This window comes from Eutrema salsugineum, unplaced genomic scaffold (genome assembly GCF_000478725.1).
Source record: "Eutrema salsugineum unplaced genomic scaffold, Eutsalg1_0 scaffold_5, whole genome shotgun sequence".
Lineage (NCBI taxonomy): Eukaryota > Viridiplantae > Streptophyta > Magnoliopsida > Brassicales > Brassicaceae > Eutrema > Eutrema salsugineum.
In genome coordinates this window covers 4,449,146-4,474,826 of record NW_006256612.1, presented here as the reverse complement: position 1 = coordinate 4,474,826, position 25,681 = coordinate 4,449,146, and the positions used below count along the sequence as shown (strand labels likewise).

Genomic DNA, 25,681 nt, shown 5'->3' with positions numbered 1-25,681 from the left:
ACTTGATTTTACCCAAATTCACAAAAATTATTAAAAATTAATTCACTTAAGCGATTTTGGTAGACCAAAATTAGTCGGTCATATAGTTATTGATATTTGTGATTTTGTTTACTGCACGATTATATAATCCGAGTGTGTTTACAAATCTTGTAACAAATTTTATGGAAAAATAAAAAATTCCAAAGTTTTGTTTAAAATTGAATAGAAACAGAAATAACATTCCTTGTTGACGACAATCTCAATTCCCTCACGGTCAAGGAGTTCTAATCGGAGCCGTTAAGATGAGGCCACGTGGCATATACTCTGTAGAGAAACCGTTGTATTATTAAATTAGTTTATTTATATATAAAAACAAAACTAATTTTGTTTTTCTCTCCGTCCTTGGCATCGTCGACACCCTTCCGTTACCTTGTTTACTGTCGACTCGAGATTCCTCCCTTCGCCGGAATATTCCTGATTCGTACGGACTCATACTTATACCGTCGATGATGGACGGTTCGATTCCGCATGAGAACGGCTCCGTTTCATCTGATCGCGACGGATCGGCTCTGATATTCCTCGGAACGGGATGTTCGAGCGCGGTTCCTAACGCAATGTGCTTGATCCAGCAAGCCGATAGCCCATGCTATGTTTGCTCGCAGTCTCTTTCGATCCCTCCGGAGCAAAATCCTAATTACAGGTGCGTTCTCGTGTTTTCCGCCTTTTTTCAATTTGGGTTCTCCTGTGATTGCATTGCGATGTCCGAAAATTTTCAGGGATTATTCGAGTGTAGAGTTGGTTATTTAGGGTTTTGGTTCCTTGAATCTATGATGCATGTGAAAAATTTGATGTTTTCTCATATGACATTGAGCTAATTTCGATTTTTGTTAGTTTGAGTGAGATTTGGGTTTTTCTTCTCATCACTCTTGTTTGATCGGAGCTCGAATTGTAGCAGTTCGCTTTTTTTTAAAAGGGATTTGGGATCCGTTTGCTCTGTTCCTTTAATATGTGTAGCACATTCAATTACTCTAGTTTTGGGTTCGACTTTGATCTATGATCGAGTTGAATCATATAAAGCCTTTAAGATCCTTTTTGTGTGTCGTCCTCGACTCGATCCATCTTGTAGCTGAGTTATCTTGTAGAATCTAGCTTGTCTTTTTCATTGAAGAGTTTTGTTCTTGTGGCAGGGGAAACACATCACTGCTCATTGATTATTGCAAGAGTGATGGCAAACATAAATACATTCAAATCGATGTTGGGAAGACGTTCAGGGAACAAGTCCTGCGTTGGTTTACTCTTCACAAGATTCCTCGAGTTGATTCTGTGAGTCATGCAGAAATCGTTTTGATTCTATACATTATGCCCGATTGAGATATCCGTTTCTAAATAATGTTAACATGCCTGAGATAATGTATGAAGAAAGCCTCGACCAAAGTTTAAATCTTGGGTCGCAATTCTTGATTTTTCCTTTTTGGAACCTAAGCTCTCAATGCATGAGGACTAATATGTGCATGGCCTGCAGATAATTTTGACTCATGAGCATGCTGATGCAGTCCTTGGCTTGGATGATATACGTTCCGTGCAACCATTTAGTCCTACCAATGATATAGACCCTACTCCAATTTTCGTAAGCCAGTATGCTATGGACAGGTATTAGCATCTTCATGGTCTTTGGAAATTTCAATTTGACCTCTTACACTGTGGAGCTGTAGTTTTTACTGTCACATGCTTTTCTGAAAACAGCCTTGCTGTGAAGTTCCCGTATTTGGTTCAGAAGAAACTTAAAGAAGGCCAAGAAGTTAGGCGAGTAGCTCAGCTTGATTGGAGAGTAATTGAAGAAGATTGTGAGAAGCCATTTGTAGCTTCAGACTTATCATTCACGCCACTTCCAGTAAGTTTCTCAAAGTCTCTGTCGAAATAGTGAATCATGTCTCTTTGCTGATCTATGTGGAGACTCAAATCTTATTGCTTGTATCAGGTGATGCATGGAGAAGACTATGTCTGTCTTGGTTTCCTTTTTGGTGAAAAATCAAGAGTGGCGTATATATCCGATGTATCACGCTTTCCACCAAACACCGAGTATGGTAAGTGCAACAAATTGATTAGTGCGTCTGTATTTTGATATACTCGAAGAAGAAGTCTAACTCACGCTTCGTTTGCCTTTGGATACACAGTTATATCTAAATCTGGTGGTGGGCAATTGGATCTCCTTATCTTGGATACATTGTATAAGGTAACACAGACAACGTTTTCGACTTTTTTAAGTTTACTGTAATAAGCTGATGTTTTCACATTTTTTCTCCTTTCTTTCTTTTATTGTGATGCAGACAGGATCCCACAACACCCACTTATGTTTCCCACAGGTTAGCTTAGTTTTAAGGTGTGGATTTTCTTTTTATGGTTTATGTATGCTTACTTTTTGTTTTCTTTGTAGACACTCGATACAATCAAAAGACTGAGTCCGAAAAGGGCTCTTTTAATTGGAATGACTCACGAGTTTGATCACCACAAGGACAACGAGTTTCTTGAAGAATGGTCTAAAAGGTAGAAAACTATAGAAACCCTTCAATTACATCATCTATCTGAAGAAATCATACACGAAGAGAGGAGTATCTTATTATTTGCAATGTTTGGTTTGTTAGGGAAGGGATTCCAGTAAAACTTGCGCATGATGGCTTGAGAGTCCCAATTGACCTATGAAGAGGTAAAAACATTACTTGACCTTCTCGTTTAGAAAAACTAAGATTGGTGTATTTGATTCACCTCTGGTTCATTAAATCTCTTTAGGCTGAATATCTAAATCAGAGGAGAAGGATGCTTGTGTTGGGTCTTCTTGTCCTAAGCTACAGAGAGAGATGCAGAAGAGAGAAACGGTTTTCTTCAAGATGCATTTGCTCACATGGCTTCATATGAACATTATCACTAAAGAAATTTATGTGTGTGTTATTCTCTTAAGTTTGGATTTGTCATTCGTCAAGTTATATAGTTAGGATCTCTTGACTTATCATCATCTTTTAATTTTATTTTTTGTCTCCAGATATATAACAACAAAAGAAAGAAAACAGTTCATCTAAAGCTACTTTAAGCTTAAATTTAGATTACTAACATCATTAGCCAAATTTATATAAGAAGAATTGCAGAAAAGAGTACCAATTATTTCATATATTCGCTAAAAAAAATTCACTTCTTATAAAGCTCAAATAGATTAATGACTGTGTATGACACATAATTGAAAGTTTTACTAAAGTATTTTGTTGTTCATGTCCCATCAGAGAATAATTTTTAATTTTAGAAACTAAATTTGTGAATCCAGCAGCAACAGATCCAGCTGCTTCATCTTTTCCGGATATTATCAAGTGTGTAGTGTTTTTGAGATTCTACACACACACACAAAGCAATTTAGGGTAATGCAATTATGAGAAGAATTTCAAACATTCATTAAAGAGTTAAAAAGACAGTTCAGCTACTCCCACTACTCTGGCGTTGTTCGCGCTTTCAAAATAAAAACAAATCAAAATCATCTATTTGAACTGTCTTCAAATCACACAAAAGTTTTACAAATCAAAAGAAGATAACAACGGCTAATAATCATCATTGCGACCATGCCAATGATCCCCCTCGACCGAAAAGCACAAGCGACACATTAGAGAGCAAAATGAAGGTCATCCGACGAAAGAAAACCGAATCGCATAGATCAAAACGCTAAAAAGAATTGGAAAGATCTTGTGATAAAAGCTCTACACGCACTTAAAAAAAGACCAAAGTAATCGGCTACTTGTTTTATAGAATCAATTTTAAATAATCATGTGATGCTTCTCAAATGTATTTCCGTTATAAAAGAAAAAAAAAATGTTTTTATTAGATTTTAGTCATAACGTTAGCAAATTCCTTTCCGATTAGAGAATAAGATTGTTTAAAAAATTAATAAAAGACCACTTTAGTCATTTCTGCCTTTATGGTCACGGATCATTCTCACTTTGGAGGTATCAACAAAACAACAAAACACATGCACGTTCAACAATACTTTTTGAGTTTCTGATGGTTCCTTCAATAAGTATGGAAAAGTCTTGATACCACTACTACATATTATCAATCAAAATTATAAAGCTAAATTGAAGAAATTGCACCAATTAAACCACTTCTTTGAAACAAGTTTATTTGATCTTCATAATGTATTCATTTGAGACTTTAAAGAAAGCAAACAAAATCCATATCACAACCTTCAATGAGTTTCCTTTGAAGCTTCTTTTTGTCTCCATCCAAAGGTTTCTTACCAAAGAAAGGTAATCTACATTCCAGCGACAACAAAATTAAGGCAATACTGGATCTAACTTTATTTTATTTTGACCAAAGAAGTTTCAATAAGCTTTGACAAAATCTTTTTGGAGTGACTTTATGGACCCACTAGAGGAATATGGTTTGTCTCCATTTCTATTTTAGACTTATTAGGAGATATTATAGTATCAAGATATATACAACTTAGAGATAATGCTAATGTTGGATATATCTAAGTATATATGTATTTTAGTAGATAAATCCTATTGGTTTTAGATAAGGTTAAGTCGTTGTTAAACCGACTAAAGTTGTGTATATATACGTTTGTAAGTTGATCAATAAAGACACACATTCTTCTAAATTCTATATGGTATCAGAGCAACAGATCCTTAAAACTAGATCTGTGTTTTTAATTCCTGTCGAAAATCTAATTCTCTAGATACGTTCGTTGTTCTTTTCTTTCATTAACGGAGACGTGATCTTATACGATGGGAGGTGCTGATAAATCTGGTACGAATGATGAGAAGGCTGTTGAGAAGGGAGGAGATAACGTGATTGTCTCACCATATTCCATCTTTTCATCTGACAATCCTGGATCTATGATCACAGCGGTGTAGCTGAAAGGAGACAACTACAATGAATGGGCAACAGAGATGTTGAACGCACTTCAAGCCAAGAGGAAAAACGGTTTCATTGATGGTACGGTGAAGAAGCCACCTGAAGGACATGCCGATTTGGAGTCCTGGTTAAGTGTGAATTCTTTGATTGTTGGCTGGTTACGCACCTCGATAGAACCTCGCGTAAGATCGACGGTGACTTTCATTACCGATGCCCACAAATTGTGGGAAAATCTTAAAGAGCAGTTCTCGGTGGGGAACAAAGTTTGTGTGCATCAGTTGATGTGTAAACTGGCGTCGTGTCGCCAAGATGGACAAGTAGTGATCGATTATTATGGTCGGCTCGCTAAGATGTGGGAAGAGCTCCAGACATATCGTCCAGCTCTGGTGTGTACCTGTGATGCCGCGGCGATCTATGAGAAAGAAAGAGAGGATGAAAGGGTGCATCAGTTTGTGATGGGACTCGATGAAACACGATTTGGACACGTTGTCACAGCAATAATTGAAGCAGATGTATTGCACGATCTCGGAAAAGTGTATTCCAAAGTGATCCGCGAAAAGGATAGACTCAACTCTGCCAAACACAGAGAGCAACATCAGGAAGCAGTGGGATTCTTAGCTCGGCGTGATACTCATGATGAATCAGCAAACATGACATCTCGTCGTGATGCGAGTGGTTTTGTGACCCTTGCTGAAGCATCGCAAGGTGGTAGTGCCAACAAAGGAAAAGATCGACAATGCTCTCACTGCGGACGGATAGGACATGAGAAAAACTCATGCTGGCAGTTGGTGGGATATCCAGAGTGGTTCGTGGAACGCGGCGGTCGAGGAGGAGGTCGTGGTGCAGGCCGTGGAGGAGGCCGTGGTGGTTCAAATGGTGTCTATGGAAGAGGAGGTGGACGAGGACAGGTGAATGTTGCACATGCAACAAGTCCAAATGCTCCGGCTGTTCCTGAACTCACAGCAGAGCAATGGAGGGCGATCTCACAAATCATCAACAGTGAGAGACCTGGTGGTTCCTCAGAAAAATTGGCTGGTAAGAAACATGGAGATGTGATTCTAGACTCCGGAGCCTCACATCACATGACAGGGAATATTACACTTCTTATTGACATACAAGATACGACACCTTGTACTATTGGATTTGCAGATGGGAGTACAACCGTGTCGACAAAAATGGGGATTTTGCCGTTAACAGATCGTATTTCATTACATGACGTCTTATATGTTCCCGATCTGAGTTGCTCATTGATTTCAATTTCAAAGCTGTTGAAGAAATCAAATTGTTTTGCTTTCTTCACTGATACTATATGTGTTTTGCAGGACCGTTTTTCGAGGACTCTGATTGGAGCCGGTGAAGAACGTGATGAGGTATACTAATTTAAGGATGTAAAAGCTGCTCGAGTAAACAAAGCTGAGGCAAAATTTGATCAAGTGTTGTGGCATCGACGGTTGGGACATCCGGCGTTTTCGGTTTTATCTAAGATTTCTGGTGTTGGTGTTTCTGGTTTTTCTCAAGATTCGTTTTCTGCTAGTCCGAGTCATTGTGACACTTCCGGGCTAAGCAAACAAGAGATGTTTTTTATGAAAGTATTAATAAAACAGCAGAATGTTTTGATTTAATACATGTCGATGTTTGGGGGCCTTATCGAGTTCGTGCTTCATGTGGAGCTTCGTATTTTTTGACTATTGTAGATGATTTTTCACGGGCTGTGTGGACATACTTATTGCTTGAAAAGTCTGAAGTTCGGACTGTTCTGCAAAATTTCTGTGCTTATTCGGAGAAGCAATTCAACAAACCAGTAAAGATGGTTCGGAGTGATAATGGGATGGAGTTTATGTGTTTGTCATCCTTTTTCAAAAATAAAGGAATCGTGCATCAAACCACCTGTGTGAGTACGCCACAGCAAAACGGCAGAGTAGAAAGGAAGCATCGTCATCTTCTTAATGTGGCGCGATCCTTGCTGTTTCAAGCCAATATGCCTGTCAAATTCTGGGGAGAAGCTATTTTGACCGCAGCTCACCTAGTCAACTTAACACCAACAAAGATACTCAAAGGAAAATGTCCTCATGACGTGTTAATGAGACAAAAACCATCTTATGAAAATTTACGTGTATTTGGTTCTTTGTGTTTTACACACAAACAGTCTCGCGACAAGGACAAATTCGGTTCTAGAAGTCGGCGATGTGTATTTGTGGGATACCCATTTGGCAAAAAGGGGTGGAGAGTTTATGATTTGGAAACAGAGGAGTTCCTTGTTTCTCGAGATGTGATTTCAAAGAAGAAGATTTCCCCTTTGCAACCCAGAAAAATGCTTCGAATCATATAGATTCTAAAATTATAGATGAAGACTGGCTACAAGATCAATTTCCTATACTTGGAAACAGGGGGAGTAATACGGATATAGCTCCGTTATTAGAAGATGTTAATGGCGAAGAAGAAATTAATAGAGATGAAGCAGTTGTCGATGATTCTCCAGCTGCAATTGATGCATCAATTATCGAAGTTGGACCTGTAGTAAGGCCCGCAGATAAAGTTAAGCCTGCAAGTGACGTTGGGCCTGAAAGTGAAGTTGGGCTTACAGCTGATGTTGGGTCTACAGCTGATGTTGGGCCTGTAGTTGAAGTTGGGCCTGTAGTTGAAGTTGGGCCTGTAGTTGAAATTGGGCATGAAAATTCAGCTATCCAGCCCGAAGAAGAAGAAGTTTTGGGACGAGGTCATCGTCAAAAATTTCAGTCGGTGCGTTTAAAGAATTTTGTACAGTACAACGCTGTTGTTCGAGATGATACCCATCACGTTCTCTCTGATCCCCTCAGTGCGTTCTCTACAACGGTCCAAGGTAATACACCATACCCTCTCACCAATTTCATATCTGATGATAAATTCTCAGCTCGCCACCAGGCTTTTCTAGCTGCTTTCACTGCAGGAATTGAGCCGAGAAGCTATCAAGAGGCAATTCGAGATAAGAGATGGACGAACGCGGTTGATAAGGAGTACAATGCTCTCGAGCTCAATAAAACGTGGAGTGTCGTTGATCTACCACCTGGAAAAGTTGCACTTGGAAATATGTGGGTATTCAAAATAAAGTACCACGAAGATGGAACAATTGAGTGTTACAAGGCTCGGCTTGTGGTTCTTGGAAATCGTCAGATTGCGGGTCAAGATTATGAAGAAACGTTTGCTCCTGTTGTCAAGATGACCACGGTTCGGAGCATGTTGCGGATTGTTGCCGCAGAAAATTGGGAAGTTCACCAAATGGATGTGCACAACGCATTTCTCCACGGTGACCTTCATGAAGAGGTTTATATGAAGCTTCCGCAAGGGTATACTCACTCTGATCCAAAGAAGTTGTGTCGTCTTCATAAATCTCTTTACGGTCTTCGTCAAGCACCTCGGTGCTGGTTCGAGAAGCTCACAACGGCTCTCTTGGAAGTTGGTTTTATTCAGTCATATGCCGATTACTCATTGTTCACTTACAGTCGTGATGGAGTTAAGATACGCGTTCTAATTTACGTTGATGATTTAGTTATTTGTGGAAATAGCAATGAAGCTTTGGCGAAGTTTAAAGCTTATCTCTCTCGGTGCTTTCACATGAAAGATTTGGGAAAACTCAAGTATTTTCTTGGCATTGAAATTGCTCGAAGCGAAGAAGGTATTCTGATGACACAAAGGAAGTACGCTCTTGACATTGTTGCTGAGACCGGCTTGTTGGGATGTAAACCAGCTCACACTCCAATGGAGCAGAATCATCGATTAGGAAAAGACACTAGTGCTCTCCTTTCTAATCCAATACAGTATCGGAGGTTGGTTGGTCGGCTTATTTATCTTGCCAATACAAGGCCAGATCTTTGTTATTCAGTCCATATCTTGTCCCAATTCATGGCAAAGCCACGCCAAGCTCACATGGACGCAGCACTTAGGGTGGTTCGTTTTCTTAAAGGAACGATCGGTCAAGGCATATTACTGCGTGCTGATAAGGATTTGACGCTTTCTATGTATTGTGACGCGGATTGGGCCGCATGCCCTTTGACAAAGAGATCGTTAACAGCCTATATCGGTTTGCTTGGTGGATCTCCAATCACTTGGAAAACGAAGAAACAAGATGTTGTGTCTCATTCGTCGTCCGAAGCAGAGTATCGAGCCATGTCTGCTGCAACACGTGAAATCAAATGGCTCAAACAGTTGTTCACTGATTTAGGATTTCCACCAGTCACTCCAGTTCGTTTGTTTTGTGATAGCAAATCTGCTATACATATTGCCGCAAAACCGGTGTTTCACGAGCGTACTAAACATGTTGAAGTTGACTGTCATCGAGTACGGGATGCGATTAAAGATGGTCTTCTCACTACAATTCATGTCCGAACAACAGAGCAGCTCGCAGATGTGTTGACTAAAGCATTGGGAAAGGTCCAGTTCACTACATTGATGTCCAAGTTGGGCGTTCTCAATCTTCACGCTCCAATTTGAAGGGGAGTACTAGGAGATATTATAGTATCAAGATATATACAACTTAGAGATAATGCTAATGTTGGATATATCTAAGTATATATATATTTTAGTAGATAAATCCTATTGGTTTTAGATAAGATTAAGTCGTTGTTAAACCGACTAAAGTTGTGTATATATATGTTTGTAAGTTGATCAATAAAGACTCACACATTCTTCTAAATTCTACAATACACTTATAGTCCAACTCATGATTTTCAACCTTTGCAAAATATATAATTAAATTTTATAAATTAAATTCAAATTTATTGACTAAATTATAATAGCAATGTGAAAAGGAAAAAATGTCCGCAAGTGTGTGCGAGGAAATGTACTAGCTAGCTAGTGGCTTTTTTGACTTATCTCATACACCGACCACCAAAATCAAATTGACGCACCATTTCAATAAGCGCATTATGAAAGTATTGACATAACCGTATATATATATATATATATATATATATATATATTGTTGAACATTCTTTAATGAGAATAAATCTTTTCGCTATTGACCAAATAAAAATGACTACAAACTTTTCATTATGATTAAACTAAGAAAATAAAATAAATCAGCGGCCAGTCTGTACATCACAATCACATCGACGTTGATTTTATGTAAGGAACGTTTATATCACTATTTTGTAAGAAGTAAGAACTAAGAAGCAATAAATGTTTATCAATGCGGGGAAAATTGGTCAAAGATCTTTCTCTAATTTTGTGAGTTGAAACTGCTAGTCCCAGAAGATGCATCAGACACCGGATCAAGAAGCAGATGATTAAATGAGTCGTTTAAAACAATGTGTTAAACTGGATTAATCTGTAAAAATTCAAATATTCTATGCATTTGTTTTGCAAAGGATATACTTGACAATTAAAAAAATCCTCATATTATATCTATTATATTAAAACAAAAGCACATTTAGTACTTGCTTCCAAACACTCCTAATTTTTTTTAAGTGTTTAAAATAATTTTAATAATTATTTATATTTAATATCGAAAATTAGTTATTAATTTAAATATTTTTAGAGTTCCTTAAATATAGGTAATTTAGATTTGATTTGATTTGATTAAAAATAATAAATCAGATATTAATTTAGATTTGATTTAAGATTCTAATTTAAATAAAAACTATACTATTAAACATTTTTATCAAAAATATCTAGAATTTTTGAAAAAACAATAATTCACATATGATAAATAATGGTCATATTTGAAATATAAAATATTTATAATGATGTAAATGATATGATATTTATGTTGCTTATATAATATATTTACGATTATAAAATAATAGGTAAAATTCAAATGTATAATTTAAATATTAAAAATATATTTTAAAAAATTCATAGAACTAAAAATATATAGAAAAACCGAGTTAAAAATATTTTGGTAACTAAAATCACTAATTTTGAATTATACATATATATCGAAATATATTTTTCATACAAAATAAAAACATAAAAAATTAAAAATTATTGCATACACTATAATGTGGTTTTATAATATGGTTTTAAAAACCAGTTGTACACTCCTTCGTTGATTAAATTTTAGAAAATTATAATGCTAAATAATACTGTTAATACATCTCAATTTTTTAATAAATATTTATATTATACGGTAATATGAACGGAAAAGTTAGAATTATGTTTTTATAATAGTTCATTTTGAATTAATATTAGCGGACGAGTTAAAATTATATTTTTATAATCATAATTAATTTTAATACTATAAAAATATATCTAAACACAAAATCAATATTTTCACTTATTAAAAAATATATTTATAAAAATAATTATATCTAAACTCAAAAACATAAATTATATTACAAAATTCGTTAAACAATAAAAAATATTCTCGTGCGATGCACAAGGTTAGAATCTAGTATGGTTTTAAGCCATGTGTATACATCAGGCATGAGGACTAAACGATAGATTATAATGACACTAGTTATAAATCAACTTTATGTTGGCCCCCAAAAAAAATACTACATACTATGTAACACTCACATTAGTAATCCTTAATCGTTTGACAATCTTAGTCCCGTAGTTAAGAATTTTAGACCGAACTAAGAGAGAAGAAAAAAGTACTTAATTGAGTTTATTTCCTTTTTATTTCATCATTTAGTTTATTTCCTTATTGACGAATAATTTCACATGATCTTTTTGTGAAAAAAAAAACATGTACATTGAAAGACAAAAACTTGGTCTTTTAGAAAAGAAAGTAATCTCGTATATTTTCTGTGTAAAAGCATGCATGTCCTTAAAGAAAATATTACTATTTTAAAAAGATCCACTTTTGAGGAAAACAAGGTTAAGCTATCAGAATCTAGCTGAGCTTGAGCCTCACAATACGTACACGCTCGCTATTGTTTATACATTCGTATGTTGTGAATTTTTATAAGCAGCTAAATTATATATTTGTAAAGCTACAATCAATATTCAAACTATAATCATATGATAATTAAAATAAAACGAAATTAAAAATAGGTGGCGAATGAGTTGCATTGCTCCTCGGTAGGACACAGATCCCTTCGAATTTATTTTCCGTTTGTTTATTATTATCATTTCTTTTCATGGTAATTTGAGATTCAATTGAAGGTAGTAGTGAGAGAGGCAGTCAACGAGATAAATCGATTCTTGTTTCATGGTTAATCGAAATTTTTATCCATAAATGAAAATTTCCGTAATGAAAATATATGTACAGTAAATATTTAATTTACAAATTTATGAGAACAAAGAAGACGAGAGGTAGTCAACGGTCAAAGTGACAGAGAAACGTAATGCCCTAAAGTGGAGAAAGTGTCAGTTCGATTGTTTACGTTTCAGTACTGATTTTTTTTGTATCATTTACATTTGCATTATGAATCTACACACAACCACTTCTTCGGTTTCTTCGTTATAACCAAAAAGAAAGAAAAAAAAATCATAATAACTTGCTCTGTTTTTTTTTTGTCACTATCATAATTATGGTTCAATAAAACACATGGTATCCTAACTATCTACTTCTATATTACTCTCAAAACCTACCGTAACAAAATACAATAGATATTGTGCTATTTTCCCCCGGCTCATTTTATTAAAATTTTCGAACCAAACATGTTTTTAATAATTAAGTTCACAGAGACCAAAAAAAGGTTCACAGTGAAAGTGAAATGATTAAGCTCATTATGGCGAGGTGTGGAGATTGACAGATGTGAATAATAAATCCACTTTCACTAATCTACAGTAATCTACTTATAGACTTTTCAGATATCAGTTATTATCATAAATTTTTCTTTTTGGAATGTAGTAGCTCAAACTTTTTCCTTCTTTTGTTGAATTTGCATCTCCAGAAATCAAAATCACTAGACCCATGTTCTTCTTTAAAAAAAATTATTAGACCCGTGTTCTTACTCAGATGAAACTTTGACATACTGTTTTATTATCTTATAGCATTACTTTTGTGTGTATATAAAAATTCTTCAACTTTTAAACTAAGAAATTGAAGTCGTTTTCGAGATTTAATTTGATAGAAACCAAAAAATGTATTCATGGATGACAATAGAACAAACTACTCAGAAAATACTCTTTTAATTTTTTTAAAAAAATTGAGTTAGGTGACGTGTCGAGATCGGAACGGTGACGATGATGAGAAGCAAATGTGGACCGGCGTGCACAGTCCCCCATCTGCACCTTTTTTTTCTCTCTCTAACACAAATACAAAAATACAATTCCCAAAAATATATAAAAATACAAGAAAAACCCTCTTTGTTCAATCATTATCTAAAAATTCCCAAAACCATTAAGGAAAAAAAAAATAAGCTACGAAACTAAATTACCCATTTGTCTCTCTTCTTCTTCAGCGGAGAGAGAGAGGGGGGGTTAGAGCGAGAAGAAAGCTTGTCTTGTCTTAAACTTCATACATATACATATATGTGTCTTTAAGTATATAGACATTGAGACATAGAGAGAGGATTTGGCATTGGCAATGGATTACGAGAGGATAGAGAAGGTGCAGGTAATTTAAATCATCTCTCTCTCTCTCTCTCAAGTACAACATTTCTCTTGTTTTCAATCTTCTGTTCTTTTGTACTTCTCTGTTTTGTTTTTCATATTACCCTCTTACTCTATGTTTTTTCCTTTGTTTCTTTTTGTCTTTTGCTTAAATTATTGGATATGGCTTTAGGATTTTAGCATTCACTATGTTACAGTGAGTTTCTTCTGTTGAAGAATTTCTGGGAGGAAGAGATGAACTTTTTCTTTTGAAATTTGTTTGTGTTTCTTTTTTTACTGTTAAATTGCAGAAATTTTCATCCTTTTTCTCCTCCAATCTTTGCTTTATCAGAAAAAGTTAATTTGTTTGTCCTTTAAACTATTGATTTCATGAAATAGATATAAAGAAAATTCAATAATCTTGGGTTTATATCTTGCAGAAGAGCATAATCTCGCCGACGAAGCTGCGAATGAAGCTAATGGGTTCACACAATAACAAGAAGAGAGAAGGATCCAACAGTAACTCTTCAAGAACATCTCCTGTTCGTCTTCAGGTTTCAGATGTCACAGAGTTCTCCAAGAACAGCTTGCTAGCTTCTAAACCTGATTCAGACGACGATGAAAATGGTTTTTGTCTCTCGTCTCCCATGTCTCAGTTCGATAATCTAAATCATAATATCGCTAAAGTCTCTGTCTTTGCTCTGTTCTTGACTAAAGTTTGTCTTTTTGCCCTTGTTCTTGTTTCGTCTATATGCTCCATGTTACACAATTGAAGTCTTTAATCGATTTAACTTGGCTACATTTTATGTCTTTGCTCTGTTCTCGTCTGTTTTGGTCATGAAGGGCTAAAGTTTGTTTCTTTGCTCTGTTCTTGCTGTTTTGGTCATGATTGGCTAAAGTTTGTCTCTTTGCTCTGTTCTTGTTGTGTGTGACTTCTAGTCGCGGCTCCAACTACGGATATAGAAGTAGCTAAACTGCCAAATGCACCGGTTTTGGATATATCCGAGAGCGATAATCAAGCCTCGAGACATAGTTGTGAATCTGTTATGAGAGAAAACGGTCAACCAAGACCTCAGCAATTTAAAAAAGGCGACTTGAGTATGGCTCTGAGACCTCAAGAAGATGAGAATCTTGATTATGACAGTAACGCTAGCTCTTCAAGCTTCGAGTTTCACGGTGTTCGTGGTGAGCGTTCGAATCAGAACCATGCCTCAAGAGCATACCCTTCGAGGCAAATGCCATCCAAATGGAATGATGCTGAGAAGTGGATAATGAGCAGACAGAAGAACATGGTGATGAGGAAGAACTGTCAAGGGAACAGGATGCCTGTGAGAGTTGTGCCTGATAATGCAGGTTACGAGCTTAACAAATCAAGGATGGATCCGTGCCATTCCTCACATATTGATGGGTCCGAGAAGTTCCCTAATTTTGTTCACACTCAAGGATATGGAGGTAACTTGTTGATCGATCAATCCACACAAAGCAAAGATCTTGTGGACACAACAAAGGATACATCACGTAATGATACAACAGGTAAAAAATGGTGACTTGTTTTTTTCCCAGAGTTTTAGAATCTTGAAGCTCCTGAAGCTTGACAAGATAAAGTCTTTTGTATTGTGTGAAGCTGGTCCTGCAATTCGTTCTGTATGTATGAGAGATATGGGAACTGAAATGACGCCGATACCGAGTCAAGAACCTTCAAGATCTGTCACACCAGTTGGTGCAACAACTCCTCTTCGCAGTCCTACTTCTTCGCTCCCTTCTACTCCTAGAGGAGGCCAACAAGAAGAGTCTTCTTTGTCACAAGACCCGTCAAAGAACACAAGAAGAGAACTCTCTGAGGAGGAAGTCAAAGCGAAGACGAGAAGAGAGATAGTAGCTTTAGGGGTTCAATTAGGGAAGATGAACATCGCAGCTTGGGCAAGTAAAGAAGAAGAGGAGAACAATAACAAGAATGCAGATGCAGAGGAGACGCAGAGGATTGAGTTTGATAAACGAGCTACTGCGTGGGAAGAAGCAGAGAAATCAAAACATAATGCAAGGTATGCATTCTTCCTTATGACCTAGACTAATTATGTTGCTTGTTTGGTAAAGAAAACATAAGAGTAGAAAGACATAAACGTGCTGTCATAGGTATAAGCGTGAGGAAATCAGAATACAAGCTTGGGAAAGTCAGGAGAAAGCCAAACTCGAAGCAGAAATGCGACGTATTGAGGTATAGTGAGGCATCTTCCGATCAGAATTGTGATTCTCTTGAAAAACTTTTGCTTGGTCACTCGCACCAAATTCGCTGCTAAAGCATTGATGATATTATGTTGGTTGTTAGGCCAAAGTGGAGCAGATGAAAGCTGAAGCTGAAGCAAAGATGGTGAAGAAAATAGCGATGGCTAAGCAAAGGTCGGAAGAGAAAAGGGCTTCAGCGGAAGCTAGAAAGTCCCGTGATGCCGAGAAGGCAGCGGCTGAAGTCGAATATATCCGGGAAACAGGTCGAATACCGGCTTCTAGTTACAGGATATGTTGTGGTTGGTTCTCATGAACCCTTGGATCATCTTTTGAGTAAACCTAGGATTTGATCTCAAATCCCATTTGTGTGTAATATATAAATGGAATGCATTTTGTGTTGCATAGATTCCAATAGAGATGACAAAGATTGTGTCTTAAGTTAGGGCTTGGCTATTGCCTTCAGGAACAAGTTAAACCAGAACTTACAAAACAAAAATTCAAGAATTGAAAGACGGTTTAGTTATTGCAAGTGAAATTTTTGGAGTTATGTGTACATGTTGGTACATCGGCTTAGTTGGCAGTGGGCAGTGGCACTCTTTAGGACTACACTAAAATATTTGGGCTTTGACCCATTGGCCCAATATTTAAAAACAAGTATAATCGTCGGCCCAAAAGTTTTCATTGTGATAAACATATTCGACATATATTTATTTACATTACATAGATCCCATCTTAAAATTTTGGAAATAATATTATACAAGTACAGAAACAGGAATGACGCTTGAATGGAAATAGATAATTTAAGAAGAAAACAATAAAATGCAAATAGAAACCCTTTGAGTATTTTGGTTAACTTAGCCCAATGATAAACGTTATTACATCACAAGTTTAAAGTCGATGTAAATTCTACCATTAGTATGATATTGTTTGTACTGAGTCAAATCTGCATGGATTTTTTAAAAGAAATATTTTGATTTTACTATAATTAGAGTTAGGCGATCCTTGTACACAATATCTGAATGCAGGATTTAAATCGATATCCCAACAAAAACTTACGTTATTATGTATCTTACGTTTTCCATCGCTGATTAACAGTGTCACAAATAACTCAAAACGTCTCTCTAAAGACCAAACAAATCAGTTCACATTTTTCAATATTATAATATTTTTGATAACCGGATCAGTTTAAATTATGAGTAATTAATAATTTCTCCATCGTACCATCCTTACAAGTTTACAACGAAAGGATGGTACAAAGATTTTCTTTTTTTTCTTGGTCTTAAAACTCAAAAAGTAGCTTTATTTACTTTGTTCAAAAAGTGTTTCGACCATCAATAATAATATCACATTTGACGTTTTCTTTTCGTCGTTTTAAAAAGAGATAAATGAGAGAAAACTAGTCGCACAAGAACAAATTACATATGCACTCAAAACTCTTGTTGTTAAAAGCTTATTTTGGTTATATTCATTTTTACTTTCCATATTTTTATCTTTCATAATTATACAATACTTCCATGTAACTCCGGTGGTAACTGGTACCTCTTATTCTGAACTTTGAATTATCAATTTTCAAAAGTCTTCTCTACCTCATATTTTAAACATGCAGTCGTCCAACCAAATTTCAATTCAAAATGGCAATCCAATTCTAATATAGTACACATAGACCTAGTCAACAAGATTTTTTTATACAGTTTCTCTGAACCTTCTGATAAACTAAATTTGATTGTTTACCCATATCATTTGATTGTCTAATTTGTAATGAGATCGAATAAGAAATATAGTACTATTTAATAATATTAAGTTAAGGACTTCAATACCAGCTTCATGGAAATTCCATTAAGATTGAAGATATAGTTATGACATCTATCTAGAAAAGACATATTATTCTATGTGTAGATAGACAAAAGCTATGTTCTAAGAGCTTCATTTGAATCTATTCTTTACCTCGAAATGAATGGCTACAACATCCTATGAACAATTGTAATGAATAATTGATTTTGTAAGAAGAAGAAATTAACAACTTTTAAAAGAAAAGAAAAAAAAATTATTAAAATAGGAATAAGAAAAGAAAAGAAAAGGTGAGAACTTTCAAAATGATGGGTCACCATACACTATTTAATTAGGGCTCATGAAAGTGCCCTAACTTGTATCATCTATAAATGTCCCTACCACATGCACCCAACATTATTTTCAACTATTCCCAATTTCTTACTTAGAATATATAGTCCCACCACTCAAGATATATGTGAATCACATTCATACACCACACATCAAAACCATATACTTACAAATATCTCTTCATCAAATTTGTTACTTATTTGACTTTAAATAACATCTTCTTTTATTATTTGATCACTCTATTCTCTTAATGGACAAGCAAACACCAAACCAAATCATAACTACTAAATTCATAGTAACCAAATCCTATCCGATAGAACCCAACCAAAAAAAAAAAGTTAGTTTGCAAAATATGTCCAAAATTCATATTGAATCAAATATTTAAACGACTGATTTGTAAGTTAAAAGGAGCTAGGTACCCATTGTGTGTTTTTTTTATATAGTTATAATTCAAGTTTACGTGTCCATGTTTTATTATTATAATCATCACAACATGACGCAAACGTAAGACCTTGATCACTGTACAAATTTCGTTTCATACTCTTAATATTTTCGATGAGAAATGAGAATTCAACTAAGTTTCTATACGTTAGGGCATATTTAATTGACCTACCAATAAAAAGTGTCCTACGAGTACGAACTATGGATCGATACGTGTCAAGAGAAAAAGGTTATCGCTGACGCAAAACGAGATCTAATTTTAGGGTAAAGCCCTAAATTGCGGGTCGGAATATTTCGGTGTTTCACACAACTAAAACACAAAACCAATAAGGAATTGGGACCCAAACCACTTTCTATGTGGGCCATTGAGTCAGACAAAGTGTTAACATAGCTCCAAAACAACACTTCACTATCAAAAATTGATTGAAGAAGAAGTGGTGAGTAAAGAAAATGACATATATAAAAAAAAAAATTCATATAAGAAAAGGATCTTATAATTACAGTATTATAACGACAGAGAGAAAAGACGCAGCTATTATATAGTTCTTGTTTCCACAAAGGCCAACGCAAAGCTCCCTATTTTTATATAAGTAATAAAGAGAGATTTTTGCTAGTAATTAAACTAATATGATCAATACTAAATTTTTATAAGATGATGACACTTAACTTCATTGTAAGAAAAAAAAAGGGGTTTGGTTTCTACTTATCTAGTAGTTAAACGAACCCCCTACGGATGCGATACCGTTACCGAGATTCCTCGGGTCTGACCGGTTCCCAAAGTCATCGCAGTTCCCATTGTTGCTCGGGAGCTTATCGACATTGTTGGAGGATGGAGCGGAATTGAGAAGCTCAAGGCCTCTTTTACCCATTTGCTGCACTTCTTGTGGTGATAGTATCTTGATGCACCACACACTGCTCACAAACTCCCTGTAACCAAGAAGGGTTTTAGATTTAGATTAGTCTATAATGTGGGAGGGTAAGAAAAGTGGAAATGAGGGAAATGAAACACTCACGGCCAAGGGTCATCGCCGAGGAGAAGAACATCGTTCTCTCGGTCAACAAATACAAGCTGCCAGCCTGATCTCACAGGGTCTTCTAATTGGCCTTCTAGGCCAAACATGCGAGCAAGCTCGCTTCGCAGCTCGTGGTAGCTGCTAAACTTCGTTATATCTAAAGAACGTCCAAAAGACCCTGACTTGTACACCTGCCAATAACATTCCCATTAGATCATCACAACATGTGCAACAAAAAAAGGACAACACTTTGGAGAGGAAAAGAAGAGAAACTTTTACCTTCACAAAGGTATTAGATTGTTGGTTCTCAGAACCGAGGTTTTCTGAGGATTGAAGAAAACCCGACTCGTCTATGCAACTAGAGGGTGTTGTCATTGCAAGATTGCCCGAGAAATCGTTGTTGAAAGTAGATGATGTGAAAGGTAGAGTCGTGGAGTCGCCACCTTCAATGCCAATGCTTCTAAGGTTTGACATTCCATTGGGCATCAAAAGGGAAGATGAGTCTATGTTGACTCCAAACAGAAGATGGCTATGCGGGTCTGAGGCGCTTCCTTCTTGCTCGATTGAGCACTCTCTACCACCACCGGGGAATGGAGGCAACGATACAGCATTTGGAGGAACGTTGCTTGTGTGGGACTGTCCCAACTGCTCCATCACGGATTGAGTGTTGTTGTTACCAGCTCCAGAGTGCTGGAACGTGGAATCAACTGCAGGACGCTTTGAAGGCCAACCGGAAGAAGTCATTGCAGAGTTTGTTCTAGTGAGGTTGAGCAGTTGAGAAGACTCGTCTTGAGAGAAGTTACTGAGGAGACTGTGGAGAGGAGAGATAGGATTGTTTCCTCCGTTGGTGTCTGAGAAGCTTTGTTGATGACACAGAGAAGTCATTGACTGGAGTGGCGACGTGTTGGATTGAGAAGCAGAACCAAACTGAGACATAGCGGAAACAACAGCAGCACCTGACGCAGACGGATTATGATTATCCACTGCTTGCTGCTGCTGTTGCTGCTGCTGCTGAGAGAGAAGATTGTTTGACTGAGACTGAGACTGAGACTGGTGGGTTTCAGGAACGCCAAGATACGCCTGTTGCTGTTGTTGCTGCTGCTGCTGAGAGAGTTGCTGTTGTAGCATCTGTGGCTGCACCAAGGACGGAGACTGCATCGAGAATCCCGAGGGGTTTTGGAACTGAAGAAGTGAAGCAGCAGCTTTTGCTGGATCAATGCCTCTCATGTCTTGAAGAGCAGCTGCAGCCATTGCTTGATAAACGTCGTTCTGCATACCAAGCAAGCCCGAAGCATCAAGCCTCGGCTGCATCCACGGGTTTACTCCCATACCTTGAAAGTTTAGAGATTGAAGTCCTCGATCCCACATAAGCGGTGAACTCATACCCATACCCATATCATCTTCTTTAAGACCTGCAAAAAAAGGAGACGCAACAAGATAAGAAGACATAAAAGACTAAAAAACAGAAACTTCTGATCAGGTTTTGAAATTTACAATACCGTGGAAAGATGGGAGACCTGGAGGCCACGGACGTTTAAGCCTGAGAGGAAAAGGAGAAGGATACATTGGGAATGTTGTTAAAGGCTCAATCTCCCACAAGGAAACCCTTGGTTGCCTCTCTCCTGCAGTAGACTCGTCCCATCCAACCTGCATCATAATCAAAATGATGACATATGTATACGACAAAACAAAGATTTTCTACTAAAGGTTTGGTTTAGTAGACTGAACCTTGACGGACCGCCAGTGAGAATTAGCCCAACGAGCAGGATCTAGATCACATATGCCAGTTATTGTTCCCATGTACCTAACAACAATGAATATTCTTGAGGAGGACATTCAGCTGTAAAAAGCAGAGCGAAAGATAAGTCATTCTGACAATTCCACCTACCGACGAACACTTGATTCTTCGGTTTCAAACAGCATCCTAAACCGCATGCCAACAGAGACACGAGTGTGATAAACAGCTTTCACGTACTTAGCCAGGGGTATTACAAACTCTGATGGACTCGCCCTGAAGAAAAGCAGAATTCTTTTATCACCAAATCAAAGAATCAACACATAGGTGCATTCATTTGGGATCTCACAACCGTACCTCGGATTAAAGAAGATGGTGAATCGGCTGTTTGTGGCGGCTGCATGAGCTGCAGCAGCGAGAAGGCCTAAATGCATACTGTCACTTGACAAAACAGATGAAGGCATGACAGTTTGTGGCCGGTTGGCTCGTCTTATACCAAGAAGTAACTGATTCTTATCGTTCCTGGTGTTAACAAACAAAGGCATGAGATCAAGATTCACAAGTATCATTAGAAGAACAAAAAAAAATTGAAGAGGAAATTTTCTAACCAGATGAAAAGCACGGAGTCACCAGCAACCAGCCTTTTAGCACTCACAAAGACGCTCCAACCTGTAGTAAGGAGGTGTCTCTTGGGTTGGCCTGAAAGGGAGAAACAAATACAGAGTAAATTAACCTCTTTGTTACTTCAATTATTACTAAAGATATTGGATTTTCACAAGGAAAACTAACCTCGGAAAATATGTCGGAACTTCCACTCGTTATCGTGCAGATCCCTCGCCATCAACTCTTGAGCTGGAGGCTGCTGAGAGTAATCCTGAAGAACACAAATAATCATCTGGTTAAAAAGCGGAATTAGCTAACTTATAAATTAAATTTCAGAAGACGGAGAAGATGAATTACCAAGGGAGGAAAAACTTTCTCAGCAGCACGGCGAGGTACAGAGAAACCTCCATGAGTGCTGGTATCACTAGCAGTCAGAGTTTTACAGAAATAGTTTGTAGGCTGCCTACTCGGGACACCTAATTCAGCAGGAAGGTAAGGATCTTTTTGCTCTTGCTGCATTTCAAACAAGAATTTAGGTCACAACACCGACAAATCCGCATAAAACGTAGTATGGATTACAAGTAAAGTCTCATACCGCATTCAACGGTTGCAAAGTCATCTGTGCATAGACTTCGTCAGTCTCCACATCAGCCTGAAATTTAACGAATCATGGTCTTAAGTAACACACAAACAGGATAAACACTCTGGAGAAATTTTCTCATAAAACAAGTTTCTTACATGCATTGTGACATTGTGAAGCTGACAGATAAGCTGGGGATGCAAGCTGGGATAGTTCGGTATATGAGCATCTACTTCTTTGTTGGTCGAAGCAGCGACCTGAAATCCACATAACATTCTCTGAAGCTTTAGTAATTTGTAAAGACACTAAAGAATCCAAAAAGCATAAGGGAAGGAGACAAAACCTGTTCACTGTGACCTTGAGGGAAATACACAACTCTGCTTCCAACAGGAGGTAACGAGACAAGAGGACCAGCACAAGCATGCCAGAGCTCAGAATTAAGAACTCTTTTCTCTCCTGTAACTTTGTTTCAACACACACACATAAGCTAAAGTTAAAATCCACACAAAATCCAAAGTTTCCACATTTGCAAGTTAAGAGAGAAGAGGAAAGAAAAATTGAGAGAATAATATACCTTCATGAGGTTGAGGACTAAACGCAGCTGAAGACAATCTCATTTTTTTTTTTCTCTTAAAAGCAAACAAGAACAGAAAATTTTCCAACTTTGTTTCTTCAAAGATCCAAGATTTCAAGATGCCCAAATGTAATAATGACGAGTAGACACCAAAGCATAACTTTTTTAACTGTTTCCCTCCACCTCCCACCCATTCACCAACCAAATCTTTTCACAAATCCAAAAACCCTAAATAGAAAAAAAAAAACCAGATTTCTTCCTCTCCTCCTCACAGAAATGAATTTAAAAAAAAAAAACCAAATCCGAATTTTCAGCCAAATAAGCTCGCAATCTTCGTCTCGCCGACTTCAAAGCCGCTTCTCCGAATCTTCAACTCCTTCATCACTTGATAATTATCCAGTAATCCCACAGATAACTCCCATTAAAAAGAAAAAACCCACAACTTTGATTTTGGTTTGGTTTATTCCAGAAAAACCCACCACCGCCAAAAGCTCAGAAGCCAAGACGGAAACACAGATCTCGAGCTATAACTAAAACGACAGGAGTTGGTGTCGTTTCAGCCTTAACAATAGATCTTCTTCTTTAAGCTGGTTTCGTTTCCTTAGCAGCTCGAATCGAGATCCCCCAAGGACTGTGATTAATGCGAAGATCGGGAAATGAGAAGAAAGTTATGGGCATGCAACTGCTCAACTGTTGCAGAACATGTGTACAGAGAGAATATAATCAAAGAAACAAAAAAAGGAGACAGACAAAGAAAGGAACAAAGAAAGAAAGAGACGGTTTTTATTTTTATTTGTTAAGGAAAGAAAACAGAGAATGATTTCTCCGGCAACGGAAAGCGGCGGCGACGTGGCCGTGCTATTATTTATTATTATTGTTAATCTCTGCTTGAGCTACTTACTTATCTCTCTCCTCTCTCTTTTGAGCTCTCTCTCTCTCTCTTCTCTCTCTAGCTTTCTCTTTATTTGAATCAGAAGAAGAAAGAACGACAATGGCTGTTTTGACCCGGACCCGAACGGAGCGGGTCTTTGATTTTTGCTATTCATTTTTAAAGCAACTTGCTGTTCCAAAAGGACATGATGAATTTACTAATGTGCCCCTTTATTCTCTTTTTATTACAGTTGGGGACTCGTGCCTTTTTTATTTATTTATGTTGCTCCTCCCGAGTTTCGAAACTTCGTTGCGTCGTCGATGTAACTAAATTATACAACTATATAGTACATTTTTCATTTTTCATTTTTAAATTTAAATTATAGTTTTATACATCCATCCCTCTTGTGTATGGAAATACGTTGTATTATATATGTTGAGCAGAAAAAGAAAAAAAAAACATACATACATGATCATATTTCATATCTAACAAACGCAAAACTTTATCCCACAACTTGATTCATGTATTTTTTTTCCTATAAATACATCTATTACTTCCACAGTGAGAGGAGATAGAAGCGTGGAAATGGAGAGGAAGATAAAGTTGACCATTCTAAAAACACACACATTTCACATTTCAAACTACAAGACACTTTAACCTTAGGTCGAAAATTACACATTTCTTTTGTTTATTCCTCACCAAAATCTTAGAAATATCATTTCTATCTTCTGAATCACACTTTTCCTATCTCACTCACACTTAAACATCATAACAATCTTCTTAATTTTGCTCGACTCTTAACAATCTTTTCCTCCCACGATTTTGGTGTTCTTCGTCCAACTTATATTATATTGCCTTGACTTAATTTGAGCATTAAAGAAAAGAAAAACATCATATTTTGTCATATAAACAATCATAACCACATTATTGTCTCATAAACGCTTTCCAACACTCGAAAATCGACACTCATGATACATATTCCAATCAAATTAAATTTGTTTCCATACGTTTGAAATTTTGGACATCACCCGTTGTTATTCACCAAAATCCAACGTCCGAGACATGGACCTCAACTAAACCAAAATTAAATTAAATTTGCTTTTACCTGTTTAAATCGTCTATTGTTACTCGTCAAAATCTAACAAACTACGTTCTCTAACTAAAGCCCATAATTTTTCAGTTAATCTTTTAACAATACATTTCCAACACCAATTAATGGACATTTTCACATAGAAAAAGACAAAACGTATTCTTTAAATATAAGTATATAAGAACAATTAAATTTCTTTTTTTTATAGATAAACTTGTACTATTTGTGTATTCTACATACATATATTCACTGTTCCTTAGGTCCCAGTGAATTTTATGGAATTGTCGAGCGCTCGAGTCCGTTATAATTATGTGGTCGTTCTTTTCCTTGGGTATATTCTTTTGCCTCATTATTTGATTGTGTAATGTGAAAATGGAAATGTGCGAACTATTAATATATAAATATATTTATATGTATAATGGCAATAAGTCAAGGTAGACAGTGAAATCACCTGATAAAAATGACAGGACGTTCTTTTAGGGTTTCCTGATTCTGTATTTTTTCTTTATTGATATATGAATTATACTTGTCCGAATTGCATGCCGGAGAGGGCAAAATTGGCAATATATATAAACACATACATGATTTTAACAATATATATATATATGCACTTCATCGTTCGGAAATTTGCGAATCTGATTTCTTTAGCTATAAATTGTAATAAGGAATATACGTGTTTATTTGTGGCTTACGTTTTTATTGATTTCTTAGCTTTGAAAGTGTTTTCTGGATGATAAAAATACAATTAATTTCCAAACAAATGGACATTGTGATCAATAGGCTAAAGCAAATAACGATACTACCCTGAGAAGATACGTGGAAATTCTCGACGTAATAAGGGTAACACTGGAAACAACATCATATACAAATAGATCAGTACCGTCGTCATATCTCTTAAAGATTTTTTTCTTTCTCTTTTTCCTTTTATGTTTAGGTGCATTATTGCAATTTCTGGATACTATGGGATTAAGTTACTTAATTCAGATTGATGTTTCTAGAGATAAAGTGTTTACTGAAGTTTCGGGGTCGTCACTCGTCAAGCCATTTTTTGTTTGTTGCCTTGCATCTGTGATGTTCATAGTGGTGTCTTAGTAGCCAGATCTA

The 25,681-nt window shown here is 36.5% G+C and overlaps 3 protein-coding genes across 4 annotated transcripts; 2 read left to right on the top strand and 1 right to left on the bottom strand.

Moving 5' to 3' along the window:
- Positions 1–392: 392 nt before the first annotated feature.
- On the top strand, positions 393–3,065 carry LOC18992068 (putative hydrolase C777.06c). The gene is made up of 10 exons (XM_006415425.2): positions 393–679; positions 1,167–1,302; positions 1,502–1,629; positions 1,723–1,870; positions 1,958–2,063; positions 2,154–2,212; positions 2,307–2,342; positions 2,414–2,523; positions 2,622–2,683; positions 2,767–3,065. The coding sequence occupies exons 1-9, from the start codon at positions 486–488 to the stop codon at positions 2,677–2,679; spliced, it is 975 nt and encodes a 324-aa protein (XP_006415488.1). The 5' UTR covers positions 393–485; the 3' UTR covers positions 2,680–2,683; positions 2,767–3,065.
- Positions 3,066–13,324: 10,259 nt separating this feature from the next.
- Positions 13,325–15,985, top strand: LOC18992067. Its single transcript, XM_006415424.2, has 6 exons — positions 13,325–13,354; positions 13,770–13,956; positions 14,269–14,862; positions 14,954–15,371; positions 15,463–15,544; positions 15,656–15,985. Exons 1-6 carry the CDS (start codon positions 13,325–13,327, stop codon positions 15,863–15,865), a joined length of 1,521 nt encoding a protein of 506 aa, XP_006415487.1. The 3' UTR covers positions 15,866–15,985.
- Positions 15,986–18,571: 2,586 nt separating this feature from the next.
- LOC18992066 (auxin response factor 6) lies at positions 18,572–23,620 on the bottom strand. Of its 2 annotated transcripts, none has more exons than XM_006415422.2 (14): positions 22,617–23,620; positions 22,386–22,504; positions 22,201–22,299; positions 22,058–22,114; positions 21,820–21,975; positions 21,649–21,733; positions 21,468–21,558; positions 21,217–21,381; positions 21,013–21,135; positions 20,853–20,928; positions 20,624–20,771; positions 19,404–20,536; positions 19,125–19,315; positions 18,572–19,038 (listed from the first exon to the last, which is right to left on the bottom strand). In XM_006415422.2, the coding sequence occupies exons 1-14, from the start codon at positions 22,657–22,659 to the stop codon at positions 18,819–18,821; spliced, it is 2,706 nt and encodes a 901-aa protein (XP_006415485.1). In that variant the 5' UTR covers positions 22,660–23,620; the 3' UTR covers positions 18,572–18,818. The 2 variants fall into 2 exon arrangements, with proteins under 2 accessions (XP_006415485.1, XP_024007879.1); XM_024152111.1 differs by having other exon boundaries at positions 22,386–22,498.
- Between the last annotated feature and the right edge of the window lie 2,061 nt (positions 23,621–25,681).

Bases quoted from the DNA above. Each gene is read 5' to 3' on its own strand.
- LOC18992068 (XM_006415425.2), top strand. From the start codon at position 486: ATGATGGACGGTTCGATTCCGCATGAGAACGGCTCCGTTTCATCTGAT. The intron at 1,630-1,722 runs GTATTAGCATCT...TTCTGAAAACAG, and splicing joins AGCCAGTATGCTATGGACAG to CCTTGCTGTGAAGTTCCCGT. The intron at 2,064-2,153 runs GTAAGTGCAACA...TTGGATACACAG, and splicing joins TCCACCAAACACCGAGTATG to TTATATCTAAATCTGGTGGT.
- LOC18992066 (XM_006415422.2), bottom strand. From the start codon at position 22,659: ATGAGATTGTCTTCAGCTGCGTTTAGTCCTCAACCTCATGAAG. The intron at 21,382-21,467 runs GTTAGAAAATTT...TGTTAACACCAG, and splicing joins GACTCCGTGCTTTTCATCTG to GAACGATAAGAATCAGTTAC. The intron at 19,316-19,403 runs GTAAAAGTTTCT...TGTTATTGGCAG, and splicing joins AATCTAATACCTTTGTGAAG to GTGTACAAGTCAGGGTCTTT.
- LOC18992067 (XM_006415424.2), top strand. From the start codon at position 13,325: ATGGATTACGAGAGGATAGAGAAGGTGCAG. The intron at 13,957-14,268 runs GTTTTTGTCTCT...TGTGACTTCTAG, and splicing joins TTCAGACGACGATGAAAATG to TCGCGGCTCCAACTACGGAT. The intron at 15,372-15,462 runs GTATGCATTCTT...GTGCTGTCATAG, and splicing joins AAATCAAAACATAATGCAAG to GTATAAGCGTGAGGAAATCA.